Here is a 14,302-nt window from a genome sequence, read left to right as displayed (position 1 = left end):
GTGTTTCCTACACCTGATACGAAAAAGCTGAGTAGACATTCTGCATGCATGGTAGGGGCTTCTTTGTGGAGTGATTATGTAGAGACCTGGTTATTAATTCATCAGGAGAGTCCTCCTCTCAGTTTTCTCTTTGCCTGTTTGGGTAAAGGAGGGAACCTCTAACTACTGTGGGGATTTGCACCTTGCTGCCAGTATTCTTGGGGCTTAGTGGTCACATGTCTTTCCATCTGGTAAGTGGGACTTTCAATTGATATTTTCATAGAGCTCCTCTCCCCATCATATCTGGTGTCCTTGAATCCAGAAACCCCTTAGAAAGTCATTTCCCAGTTTTCTGCCAAATGTGGAATGGGAAGTCACCTGATTGCATGAGGCAGGTGAGGACTCTAAATTTCTGAGTCTTTATAGTATTATTAGATTATCAACCAATCCTTCTGGTTTAGCTTTACCAGCACCTCTATGTCCAAAGGTTCCTAGTACTTCCAACTCCTAAGCCCCTATGGGATTCTCTATCATAAGTGCTTGATTCCTCCTAGTTTACTATTCTCTTGTAGGTTCAGTTTTCAGCTTTCTCTGCACTGCTCTTTCAGTTATCACTTGACAATCAGATTTCCAGGTTCTAAAAAGTAGACATTCCTCATTTGCTATATCGTCTCTTCTTTATAACTTTGAGGGTTTATGCCTTTTATTTGTTTGTTTCTTTCATTACTGTCATTTTTGGGGTAGGTATTAAGGGGAAGCAGAGATAAAAATATGTGTTCAGTATACCATATATAATCAGAATTCCAATTATCTCTTTTATTTTTGGCATATTTCACTAATATTGGTGGTGCCTAAGGAAACCCTGACTATTACCGTTTTTCTGTTGATATTGATTTTTGTGCTTTTTTTTTCATTAGGATGCCTCATTGATGGACATGAATTCTTTCAGCCCTGTGATGCCAACATCCCCTTTATCAATGATAAACCAAGTCAAGTTTGAAGATGAGCCAGATTTGAAGGATCTCTTCATTACAGTTGATGAACCTGAAAGCCATGTTACTACAATTGAAACATTCATTACTTATAGGATTATTACTAAGGTAAACATTTAATGAACAATTTTCTTGAATATAGCTGCTCTATTGAACTTTTAGAAGTGTTTCTTGCTCATTATAATTCTCAACATTATAGAATCTTAGCTGAATTGACCGTTATTTTTCCAACCATTTTGTGTGCGACATTGCATCTTATCTGTCATTCACTTGTTTTCTAGGCAGTCAGTGAAATTCAAATTAATTTGGGAAACAGTGACCCATTTTATAGCAATTCTGCATTTTAGAATAAGAACATTTAGATTTCTAGTTTTAAAAAGTTATAAATAGAGAGAACCTAAGATGGCGGCTAGGTGAGACAGAGCAAAAGAACACCTCCGTGAAAAACACTGGATGGAAATCAGAGGGTGACCCAGAACACCACTTCCAGAGTAGCACAAGGTCTGCTAAAGCCATAGGGAACGTGCGTTTGGTGAAACGAGGAGTCTGCATTCTGAAACGAGTGAGTGAGTCAGCTGAGTCCCTCGGCCATGCTGCAGTGTGGGGAAACAGTGGGTTGGCATTTGGAGACAGAATAGTTCTTTAAAAAAAAAAAAAAGAAGCCCGGGAGCAGCTGCAGATAAGACAGGAGCGGTCTGGACTAACGGCTCAGTGTCTGGTGTGGAGGATACCTCTTCCCACACCCACTGCTGATTGTCTCAGGTCCAGGGGAGCAAAGGGGAGCCGAAAGGAGAAAAAAAAAAAAAAATGCACGACTTGCAGCCATCTCCCCAGTGGGCGGGGCTACTCCTGCCCGGAGCCAAACACACAGCACAGAGCCGAGCCAAGAAACCCAGCCTGACAGGGAGTCTTTCCCGCAGCACCGCTCACACGCCACAATATTGGCCGTGGACAGTGGCCTTGAATACACCCACGGCTGATTGTCCTGGAGCTGGGAGGGTGGAGCTGTGTGGAAGGTGGAGCTGTGCGGAAAGGGGAAAGTTAACGCGTCCCATTCAACCATCTTTGAAGTGGGCTGGGAACGCCCCTGCACAGCCCGGCGGCCCAGAGCTTCCCTGGAGGCCGGTGCTCACTTGTGACGTGGCACGGCCCTCCCCCCCTCAACAGAGGTCCTGGAAAAGCACAGCAGGGAGGGGGGAACTGCTCGGAAATCCCAGGGAACCTATGCCAATACCAAGGACTTTTGGGTCAGTGGCAGAGAACAGCCTTGGATCTCCGGGAACACCTGGAAGGTTTGATTGTTGGAGCTGCCCTTCCTCCCTAACCACTCAGGCACACGCTCCTCATTCAGGGCGGGCAGCACCGACAACACACCTAAATTAAGTGCACCAGTTGCACCCCACAAGAATCAGACCCCCACACACCACAAAGTTGGGGAGAACTGACTTGAGGGGAATAAGTGACTCACGGCCGCCATCTGCTGGTTGTTTAGAGAAAGTGTATGTCACCAAGCTGCAATTCTGACAAATTAAAGATCAAGTAAAGCAAATGCCAAGAGGTCAAAAACAACAGAAAATCTTAAAGCATACAATAAAACCAGATGACATGGAGAACCCGAACCCAAACACTCAAATCAGAAGATCAGAAGACACACAGTACTTGGCTGAATTAATCAAAGAACTATAGACAGGCAATGAGAGCATGGCACGGGATATAAAGGACATGAAGAAGAGCATGGCACAGAATATAAAAGACATAAAGAAGACCCTAGAAGAGCATAAAGAAGATATTGCAAGAGTAAATAAAAAAATAGAAGATCTTATGGAAATTAAAGAAACTGTAGGCCAAATTAAAAAGCCTCTGGATACTCATAATACGAGATTAGAGGAAGTTGAACAACAACTCAGCCTCCTCAAGGACCACAGAACAGAAAATCAAAGAACAAAAGAAAGAATGGGGAAAAAATTGAAAAAATCAAAATGGATCTCAAGGATATGATAGATAAAATAAAACATCCAAATTTAAGACTCATTGGTGTCCCAGAAGGGTAAGAGAAGGGTAAAGGTCTAGAAAGAGTATTCAAAGAAATTGTTGGGGAAAACTTCCCAAACCTTCTACACAATATAAATACACAAAGCAGAAATGCCCAGCAAACTCCAAATAGAATAAATCCAAATAAACCCACTCCAAGACATATTCTGATCAGACTGTCAAATACTGAAGAGAAGGAGCAAGTTCTGAAAGCAGCAAGAGAAAAGCAATTCACCACATACAAAGGAAACAACATAAGACTAAGTAATGACTACTCAGCGGCCACCATGGAGGCGAGAAGGCAGTGGCATGACATATTTAAAATTCTGAGAGAGAAAAATTTCCAACCAAGAATACTTTATCCAGCAAAACTCTCCTTCAAATTTGAGGGAGAGCTTAAATTTTTCACAGACAAACAAATGCTGAGAGATTTTGCTAATAAAAGACCTGCCCTACTTCAGATACTAAAGAAGCCCTACTGACAGAGAAACAAAGAAAGGAGAGAGAGATACAGAGAATTTTAACAGACGTATATAGAATATTACATCCCAGGTCACCGGGACACACGTTCTTCACTAGTGATCACGGATCTTTCTCCAGAATGGACTGTATGCGGGGACATAGAAACAAGCCTCAGTAAAATAAAAAATAAAAAAAAGTATTTGTTCAAAGCACGTTCTCTGACCACAGTGGACTACAAATAGAAGTCAATAACCATCAGAGACTTGGATAATTCACAAACACCTGAAGGATAAAAATGAGGGGGAGATGAAAACATTCCCGGATAATCAAAAGCTGAGGGACTTCATCACCAGTAGATCAGTCCTAAGCAGGCTGAAAGGAAGGGATGCTAAACAATTGACTGAAACCACACAAAGAAATAAAGATTTCCAGTAAAGATCACATGGTAAATATAAATACCAATACTACTGTATTGTTGATTTATAACTCCACTATTTACTTCCTACAGGATCTAAAATACATAAACTGTAAGGATGAATCAGTGGTTTTGGACTCAATGTAAAATATGTAATTTTTGACAACTACATAAAGGTGGGGGAATGGAGGAGTATAGGAACATAGTTTATGTGTCCTATTGAAGTTAAGTTGGTATCAGAGAAAAACAAGATTGTTATAGATTTAAGATGTTAAATTTAAGCCCCAAGGTAAATACAAAGAAAGTATCAGAGAATATGACCAAAGAGATGAAAAGTAGAGTAGGGGTTCCAAGAAGTGGGGGAAGGGGCAATGGGGAGTTAAGAAATGAGAGTAGGGTTTTTGTTTGGGGTGAAGGGAAACTTCTAGAAATGGATGGTCAGAAGGTGATAGCATTGCAACATTCTAAATGTGATTAATCCCACTAATGGAATGCTAAGGAGGGGTGGAATAGGAAGATTTAGGCTATATGTGTCTTTCCACAATTGAAAAAAAAAAAAAAATAAGACAGCCTAAATAGATGACAATTAAATGCCAAGGATGATCCTGGATGGGATCTGAGGTTGGAGGAGAGGAGGCTCAAAGGGACACAGATGGTACACAAGAAAAAAAAAAGTAAATATAGAATGTAAGCTTTATATCAATGTTGAATTTCTTGAACTTCTTAGCTGTGCTTAATGACATTGCATAAAATAATGTTCTTGTCCATGGGAAAGGTATATGTGGATTATATTGTTTGTTCAAAGATATGTGCAGCTAGCTCTCATATGTTCAGAGGACAGAGCAATAGATGATGGATGTTAGGGAGGGAAGGAGGGAGGGAGAGGGAGGGAAAGAAAGAGATGGTGGTGTGACAGGATCTTAAAGGTGATGGGGAGGAGGGTCGGGGTATGATGCAGTTCTATGTATGGTGCTTGTACTGTTTTTGCAAATGTTCCTGTAAGATTGAACTTATTTCAAAATAAAATTTATTATAAAAAAAGTTATAAATAAATACCATTGGAAAAGAAGAGCTTCAGGTTGTTAATAAGGAATGCAACTAATTAAATATGACAATATTTATATTCATATTTCTTATGAAGATTACAAAAATTAATTTTATTTGTTTTTCAGATAGGAGCAAGTGGGTCAGTTTAACTTAAATATGATATGCTGTTACTTGTCTAGTGATTTAAGAGCAGAGGTAAATTTAGAACCCAAGTCTCCTTAATCCTAGGCAAAGCTCTGCAGAAAGGCAGTTTACCTCCCACAAAATAAAGCAACTAAATAGTATAACCTGTGTTTATTTAAAAAGACTTTATGTAATAGCAGCCTTTTAAAATTGTACTTGAAGCCTCACCCTAGCTTTGTGTGGTTCATAAATATAAAAGTACACTTAACTTGTAGTTGAAAAGATTCTAGACTGTCTTCCTATAATCAGTTTTTCTAATGCAGTCTCCAAACTCTTGCTAGTAATGTTTCTTAAAATGTATTAAGCTGGAGTCTCAAGGAAGATGGTGGACTAGGGAGCTCCAGGACTCAGTCCTTTCACCAGAAAATACTATTAAACAAGAAACAACTATCTTGAAACTCCAGAGGCCAGAAGAACAATGTACAGCATCCAGGGAAGAGCAGCAGAAAAAGTAAGGAATTGTACATTGCTCTCTCCGTGTGGTTACCACTGTAGCCCATTACCCACTCTCACGGCAGGCCATGATGGAATCCAGTCCCTCATTAGCTGCTGGTGACAGAAAGGGATGTAAAAATCTCTTCCCCAAGAACAGGGGTGGGCACAGCTATGCTGATCATGGCTTTTGATTAGCAAATTCTGACCACTGTTCCTGGCTCTGAGGGCAGCCATTGTTTCAGCTCTCCCTGGACAGGGGTAGAAATGGTGGAGATTTAAAGATGCAGCACTTCCTCAGGGTTGCAGGGAACAGTTAGCAAAAGTGCCGGATTTAGTGTGCAGTCCAGGAAAGCTCAGATTTGGGGAGCCACTGGAGAAGATGTTGGTACCCTTCCTGATCCCCTCTGTAGGGTACTTTGGAGCCAGTCTCTTCCCCTTTGTGGGTCTTTGGCCCTGTTTTGGCTGGGAAAGACTGACTTGGGAAAGTCCTCTTCAGGGCAACCCTCCAACCAGAATTTTCCCTCCAAGCAAAAGCAGCATGAGACAATGAAAGGAGTTTAAAAAGCTGTAGAGGCCTTGTTGAGGACAAAGTCCTGCAAGCAACAAATACCTGGGAGAGGGAGGTCTGTTTCTTGGGAAACAGAGGGGACAACCAAACTCTTATAAATAGAGAAATTCTGAAACAAATAACAAGCAAAAGCCCAGTTCTGGCAGAGGTATAGAAAGACACGGAAAACCCTGCACAGTGCGTTTGCCCTGAGCAGGCCTTCCTGATAGGATGGCTGAAGCTCAAGAAAATCTCTGTCTTATAACCAGCTGGTTACAAAACCAGGAAGCAGACATCCCAGGGAATAAATCTCAGAGTTAACATTTAAAATATTAAAATGTATAGTGTGCAACAAAAGAATACAAGGCAAACAAACAGGAAATGATGGCCTATTCAAAGGAAAATGATAAAAATACATAAGAAAACAACAAAGAAGGCAAGAATGTGGACATACCGAACAAAGCCTTTAAAAAATGTTCTTAAAAATTCTCAAGGAATGAAGGAAAGTACAGAGAAAGAACTAAAAGATTTTAGGAAAACAATGAATGAGCAATATGAGAGTCTAAGTAAAGAGATGGAAATTTTAAAAAGGAGCTAAATGCAACTACTGGGGCTTAGGACCATGACAACTGAAATGGAGAATGCCCAGGAGAGTTTTAAGAGCAAATTAGACTGTCAGAGAAAGAAACAGCAAACTTGAAGACAAGACACTTGAAATGAGTCAGGCGAAGGAGTAGAAAGAAATGTTAGAAGTGAAAATAGCCTAAGACAGCTTTGGGACACCATCAAGTGCATTATTACATGCATTATGGGAGACCCAGAAGGAGAAGGAAGAGAGAAAGGGGCAGAACGAGTAGTCAAAGAAAGAATAACGGAGAATATCTCAAACTTAGCAAAAGATGTGTATACTCACATCCAAGAAGGTCAGAGAACACCAAAAGGGATAAACAAGAATAAAATTCGCTTTGTCACATATTGTTTAGAATATCAAATGTGAAGCCATCTTGTAAAAGAAGAATGAATTTGGAGTACTCACACATCCCCATTTTAAAACTTACTACAAACCTACAGTAATCGAAATAGCATTGTACAGGCACAAGGGCAGACATAGACCAATGGAATTAAATTGAGAGCTCAGAAATCAACCCTCATATTTTTGGCCAACTTATTTTTGACAAGGGGCAAAGACCACCCAATTGGAAAAGAATATTCTCTTCAACAACTCAAAACAGTTCAAAGACCTACATATAACAACTAGAACTATCACGCTCCTAGAATAAAACGTAGGGAAGCATCTTCAGTACCTTATGTTAGGCAATGATTTCTTAGACTTTCTACCCAAAGCACAAGCCACAAAAGAAAACGTAGATAAATGGAACCTCATCAAAATTAAAAACTTTTTGCCTCAAAGGACTTTATCATGAAAGGAAAATGACAATCTACACAATGGGAGAAAATCTTTGAAAATCATGTGTCTGATAAAGGATTAATATCAAGAATATAAAAAGAAATCTTTCAGCTTTACAACAAGAAGACAATCCAAATTAAAAATTGGCAGGAGACTTGAACAGACATCTCTCCAGAGAAGTTATACAAATGGCCAAAAAGCACATGAAATGATGGTCAACATCATTAGCCATCAGGGAAATGTAAATCAAAACCACAATGAGGTACCATTTTGTACCCATTAGAATGGCTGCTATTAAAAAACGGAATTAATGAGTGTTGGAGGGGATGCAGAGAAATAGAAACACTCATTCATTGCTGATGGCAATGTAAAATGGTGCAGCTGCTGTGGAAGACAGTTTGGTGGTTCCCCAGCAAGCTAAGTGTAGAGCTACCATTTGACCCAGCAATCCCACTACTATCTATGTATCCAAAAGAATTGAAAGAAGGGGCTCAAACAGATATTTGCACACCAGTGTTCATAGCAGCATTATTCACAATTGCCAAAAGATGGAAGCAACCCAAATGTCCATCAACCAGTGAAAGGATATATGAAGTTTGGTATATACAGAAAATGGAATATTAGTTGTTAAAATGAATGAAGTCCTGGTATACACAACAACGTGAATGAATCCTGAATACATCATGTTGACTGAAATAAGCCAGACACAAAAGGACACATATTGTATGATCACACTGATTTGAAGCAATTAGAATAAGCAAATTCATAGCATCAGAATCTAGAATATAGGTTACCGGGGGACAGGTTCGGGGTAGGGGATGGGAAGTTAAAGCTTAAAATGTAGAAGGTTCTCATTTGGAATGATAGAGATGTTTTGGTAATGGATGGTGGTAAAGGTGAAATATTAGATTTTATATATGGTAACAATAAAAAAAAAATTAAAAATCCATGGAACTACACCACACGAACAGTGAACCTTAAGTTAAACCATGGACTTTAATTAATAGTACAATTATAAAGCTAGTCTATCATAAATTGTAACAAATGTTCGATCCCAGTGCAAGGTGTTGATGGCAGGGTGGAATATAGGAATCCTGTATTTTAGATATTTTTTTCTTTTTTCTTATCTTTTTATTCAAATGCTTAAACTTCTTCCTTGGCTACTCATTTCCTACTGAACAAAGTGCAGACTCTTTTGTATGACATATACAGAGCTCCTTAGTCTAGTGCACATTCAGTTCCCTCCCACATTTAATACTACTTCAATTCTCTGAATATTCTAGGGTATTTCTGGCTCTCATGATTTTGCACATGCTTTTCCTTTCTTCTTGGTTTGTTCCTCATCGTTTCAAACAGAACTTCTGTTTATTTTTTCAAGACATAATGCAAAATGTTAGCTCCCTGTGAAGACTTCTGCCCTTGTTCCCTGGCCCCAGCTGAAATAGTCCTCTTTCCTGTTTTCTCAGTGTTCTAAATAAACGCTTATAGAATGTAAAGCATTGGAGTCAGTATAGAAAATAAATTGAAAGCATATATTTAATCCCTCTAAGCTGCAGTTATTTTCACGTATAAAACTGAAATGAAAATAAGACCTAGTTCTATAGATTTTCTGGAAGAATTGATTTAGAACAGGTAACTTACATAAAGCACTTAGGAAAGTACACTGAACATGGTAAGAGTTCAGTAATCGCCATTTACCTGAATGTGAATAAATAACTATATGTTTATTTTTATTTACTTCCTGTGAGTCTGTTGGCTTCTTGGGAAAGGTAACTGTATCTTATTGTTGGAATCATATTTCCAAACACAATGCTTAGGATATAGTAACTAAACAATTTAAGTTTTGGTGAATAAATCAGTGTAGGAATTTATAATATAGTCATTTCAAAAGGTGGTAAAACAAGACAGCGGGGGATTGAATCTTTATTCTTCCCCTTCTCTGCAATGTATCCTGGCACTTTAATTAACTTCTCGATGCCTTAGCTTCCTCATTTGTAACAGAAGTACCCTCATAGGGTCTTGGTGAAAATTGAAAGTGTTTGTACAGGCATACAGGTAAAAACAGAGCTTGCTTTGTCCTAATTGCTGTTATAATTATAATCCTCCATTATCATCCTTCATAGCAAAGAATTTGTGAAACTGAATTATTTTCCCATCATTTGCTTCTTTCAGAAAGATACTCATTTGAAGCTACCCAATAGATTTTATTCTGATCATAAACATACAATTCTTAGTTATTCGTATGTACATCATACTTTAAATGGACTGCTCTAAATTATGTAATAATAATAATACAATGCATACAACTATCTAACATTTATTGCAAGCCAGGCACTATTCTAACCCTTTGTGCGTATTACCTCATTTAAGCTCAGCAATCTTATGGGATAGTTATTATGGTTACCTCTCCCTTCCCCATTTTATGAATGAGGATACTGAAACTCAGTAACTTGCCAAAGGTTACACAACCTAGTAATTGGTTGAGCTGAGATTTAGACCCAGATAGTTTACTTTCATACTGGACAATTTTGCTATTATATTTTCTATATATGATTATAACAAACTATATTTCAGTTAAAATGTTACAAACTAAATCCCCTTGTTCTACTTCCAACTACTTTTACTACATCCTCGTCTATAGACTATACCAATATATATTGAAATATGCCTTACAGATACAAATATAAAAACATTTAGTAGATAAACATTGTTATCAAAATGCAGTCTTTTCTTATTCATTTATCATCATTTATTCATTTAATCATTTATTCCAAAAAGTTTATTGAGCATCATTCATGTCCCAGGTACCATGCTTGTATATTGAGAATGCATCACTGATTGAGATGGACATACCTTCTGCCTTCATGGAGCTTCAATCTAGGCGGAGTTTGGATATTACACAGTTAATTACATGCTTAGTTATTTAATTACATTCATAAATGCTATGAAGGAAAAATACAGATACTATGAGCATTTATAGCAGGGGGACCTCATGTCATTCGGATATTCAGATATGGCTTCCCAGAGAAAGCTCTAGTTTTATAAATATTTGTATCCATGGGCACCAAGATTATGAGAGTAAATGTGTGTGTGTGTATATATATATATATATGTATGTGTGTATATATATATATATATATGTATATATATATATATATATGTATGCATTTATACACACAAACACACAAATGTACACTGACAGTCTCCTATTCAGGAATACTTAAGAATGACCCAGCTATAAATAATTGTATCAGGGAAGTCATGGTCCTGGTATCTGTTCCCTTTTTGGGAAATTACCCTTTATTGCCAAGTTAGAATTTCTGAGGAGACTGCTCTAGAGAAGTTCTTTCTCTTTTGGAGAGTAGAGATGCACCTTCCCTTAATACACATAGAAGCAAGAACTTAGAGGTTTAGCAAGTGACTTTCCTCCCACATCCTCATCATGAAGGCATATCCGTAAGTGCCTGCTACGGTGCAAGTAGGGATTAAAGTATGCTCTTGATTGGCTTAATTGACTTCTGGGATTCATTTTGTCTCAAAAACAGTTTTCTGCATCCTCAGAACTTAGAATAACTGCTTGCACTTGGTCAAAAATTTGTGTTTGTTGAATGAATGTGTTTTGGGGCATAGATCACATAAGTCCCTTAGTCCTAAACTGTAGGTACCCAAGATTTATCATTGTACATGAAAAATAAACAACCATTTACAATATTGCTTCCATGGAAAACTGTATTCTGTATTAGGAACATTATTTGTATTCCAAATGAACTTTGGAACATATGTTTTTTCTCAGTTAGAGATGTCCTCATCAAATCCAAGGATTACTCTGATTTGGAAACTTATCCCTAAGACCAAATTTGGCCACTTTTGATGGAAGAATGATACTAGTCTTTGCTGTAAAGAAATCAGCCATTATCTGAATCTAGCTGATAATACCTGTTCTCCTTTTCATATTCCCATGTATGTATCTCTTATTTATCCTTTTCTGGGAAAGAATAGTCTTACAGTAAGAAGAAAGAGCACATCCTCCATGAGACTTGTACTTATCGTAGTATATTGGAGAACTCTTTTAAGTCAATGACAAAGTGATCAGGACAGAATCAACAAAATATTTTACTTTATTTTATACCTCCCATCTTTCTGGGATTTATATATCAGATTTTTTAATGTTTATTTAAAGGGTGGGAAATTCTTGAGAACATGTACAGCTGAGTCTTATTTTAACTGCCCACTTTCTGTGTGCTTTTATTGTTAGTATGCCAGTTTATTTTCTTGGAAATTGGTGGTAACCATGTACATATGTGCATGACACAAGGAGGAGCCTGATAAGTATTTTTTAATGAGAGACTCTAAAACCATATTTTGTGTGCATCTCTATGTATATATGCATGTGTGTATTTGCTTATATATTCACATACACCAACTAGTTATAAATATTGATAAACTGTGTCTCTGCTAGATTTAGTTTTCCTATTTTTGCCATTTCTACAACTTGTACCATTTTGCATAATAGTGTTTTGTGAACATTTTAGTTTCTTGGACTTCTGCATGTCATTCTCCCCCCATTTTTTTTCCCACTAAAAAGGAAACGTTTTGCCAAGATATGTTTTATGTTATTCTAAACATTCATTATAAAAGAATCAACTTGGGAAAGTATGGTTTTCATGAGCCTTATTTCATGACAATTAATATGGCATCTTATGCTGAAAAAGAATTCAGACTTTAAATAGAGATGTGAACGAAGACGATCTGGTTAGGACTAAGGCAAATCAGGCCCAAGGGTAAAGGATGATACTGTCTGGGTTTTAAAATTACAACTTATGTGTGAGACCAAGGGAGGAGATGTTTATCTGGTGCAGGGTCTATATTTTCTGTAGTTCACTAGATAATCTAACTTGTACGATCAGTTTGTTTGAACACTACAGGTGCAGGGAGCGGTGAATGGGAAGTGGGATTTGGTGACTTTGTACAGGCTAGGGTGAAATCCCAACACATCCCAGAGTTGATATGGGCAGAGAGTATAAGTGTATTTGGGCCCCCTCCCCCCCCCCCCCAGAAGCTGGGGAGAAATGCAGAAGTGTTGGACTTCCCCACCTGGGCTGTTGCTGATTTTCCTGCAGATTGAGGACTGCCAATTTAGTGGGCCAAGCCCTCGATCTAGGGGCTTTCCCCTCTGAGGCTAGTTGCTGCAAGGGAGAGGCTAAGCCCACTTATAATTGTGCCTAGGAGTCCCCCCCAGAGAGCCTCTTTGTTGCTCAGATTGGCCTCTCTCTCTAAGCCCGCTTGGCAAGTGAACTCACTACCCTCCTGCCAACATGGAACATGACTCACAGGGGTGTGAATCCCCCTGGCAATGCAGGAAATGACTTCTGGAGATGAGCCTGGACCCAGCACTGTGGGATTGAGAGGATCTTCTTAACCAAAAGGGGGAACAGAGATGAAGCAAAGTAGGGTTCCAGTGGCTGAGAGATTTCAAATGGAGTTGAGCGGTCACTCTGGAGGGTATTCCTATCCCTACATAGATATCACCTTTTAGCCTTTAGTGTGTTGGAATGGCTAGAGGGAAATACCTGAAGCTGTCAAACTGCAGTTCAGTGACCTTGATTCTTGAAGATGATTGTATAACTATGTAGATTGCATAGTGTGACTGTGTGACTGTGTAAACTTTGTGGCTCATACTCCTTTATCCAGTATATGGACAGGTGAGTGGAAAATTGGGGACAAAAATTAGATGAAGAATAGAGTGGGATGGAGGGAATGGAAAGATTTAGGTGTTCTTTTTTGCTTTTATTCTTATTTTGGAGTAAGGAAAAGGTTCAAAAATTGATTCTGGTGATGAACGCACAACTGTATGATGGTGCTGTGAATAATTGATTTTACCCTGTGGATGACTATAGGGTGTATGAATATATCTCAATTAAACTGTATCAAAAAAATAAATGAACAATGGGGGGAGGAGGGGAATGGGATGTTTTGGATATTCTTTTTAATTTTAATTTTATTTTTTGGAGTAATGAAAATGTTCAAAGTTTGATTATGGTGATGAAAGCACAACTATATGATGATACTGTGAACAACTGATTGTATGCTTTGAATGATTGTATGCTATGTGATTATTTTTCAATAAAATTGCATTAAAAAAGATTGCATCTTATGACTTGAACTGCTTAATTTTACAGTTGTGTTCATCTGTGTAGATGATTTTTATTTTAGATGAGTGTGAAATATATATGCAATGTGTATTCCATTTTTACTCCTCTAGGAAAATCTCATCCATTATAATATTGTATGTAATTTTTTAATTTGCAAATGTCCAGTTCAATAGGATATTGGTAGTAGTAGTTATGTTTTCTTGTGAGAAGTTAGTATGCATTTGATAATCTATGCTTTTGGATTTGGCTTGAGATTCAGGCAATAGAAGTGAGGTTGAAATTGTCCCTATGTTTTCTTTTTGCCATATATGTTGGCATAGATTTTTGGTTTGTTGAGAACATATATTTTAATGTCTTTGCTTAATTTTTAGGAGTTTAGGCATACAACTCTAAATAAAATTCCTTTAGAAATGATAGGAAGATTTTCTTTTCACATACAAATACCCATTAATAACATTTTAAAAACTGTGGTAAAATCACTGTGTAAAATGTTGGAATATTCATATACTAAAATAAAATTCTAGCAAAGCAATTCATTTGAACAAATTCCAGGAAAATATTTTTCTCACTTACATTCAGGTTATTTTCCAAATTGTAAAAATAGAACTTTCCTCAAATTCTGAATTCTAATCATCTTGAGAAAAGAAATAT

General features: G+C 37.8%; 1 protein-coding gene across 1 annotated transcript in view; it reads left to right on the top strand.

The window, feature by feature from the left end:
- Positions 1–14,302, top strand: part of SNX7 (sorting nexin 7) — a 101,715-nt gene that overhangs the window by 17,860 nt on the left and 69,553 nt on the right. Inside the window, exon 2 of the mRNA XM_037826566.1 lies at positions 897–1,079. Within this exon, the coding sequence (XP_037682494.1) occupies positions 897–1,079 (183 nt within the window). The remainder of the gene's footprint in view (positions 1–896; positions 1,080–14,302) is intronic.

The sequence above is a fragment of the Choloepus didactylus genome, chromosome 2 (assembly GCF_015220235.1).
Source record: "Choloepus didactylus isolate mChoDid1 chromosome 2, mChoDid1.pri, whole genome shotgun sequence".
In the NCBI taxonomy this organism is placed as follows: domain Eukaryota; kingdom Metazoa; phylum Chordata; class Mammalia; order Pilosa; family Megalonychidae; genus Choloepus; species Choloepus didactylus.
The sequence above is the reverse complement of the archived record's forward strand: the minus strand, read 5'-3'. Positions and strand labels throughout refer to the sequence as shown.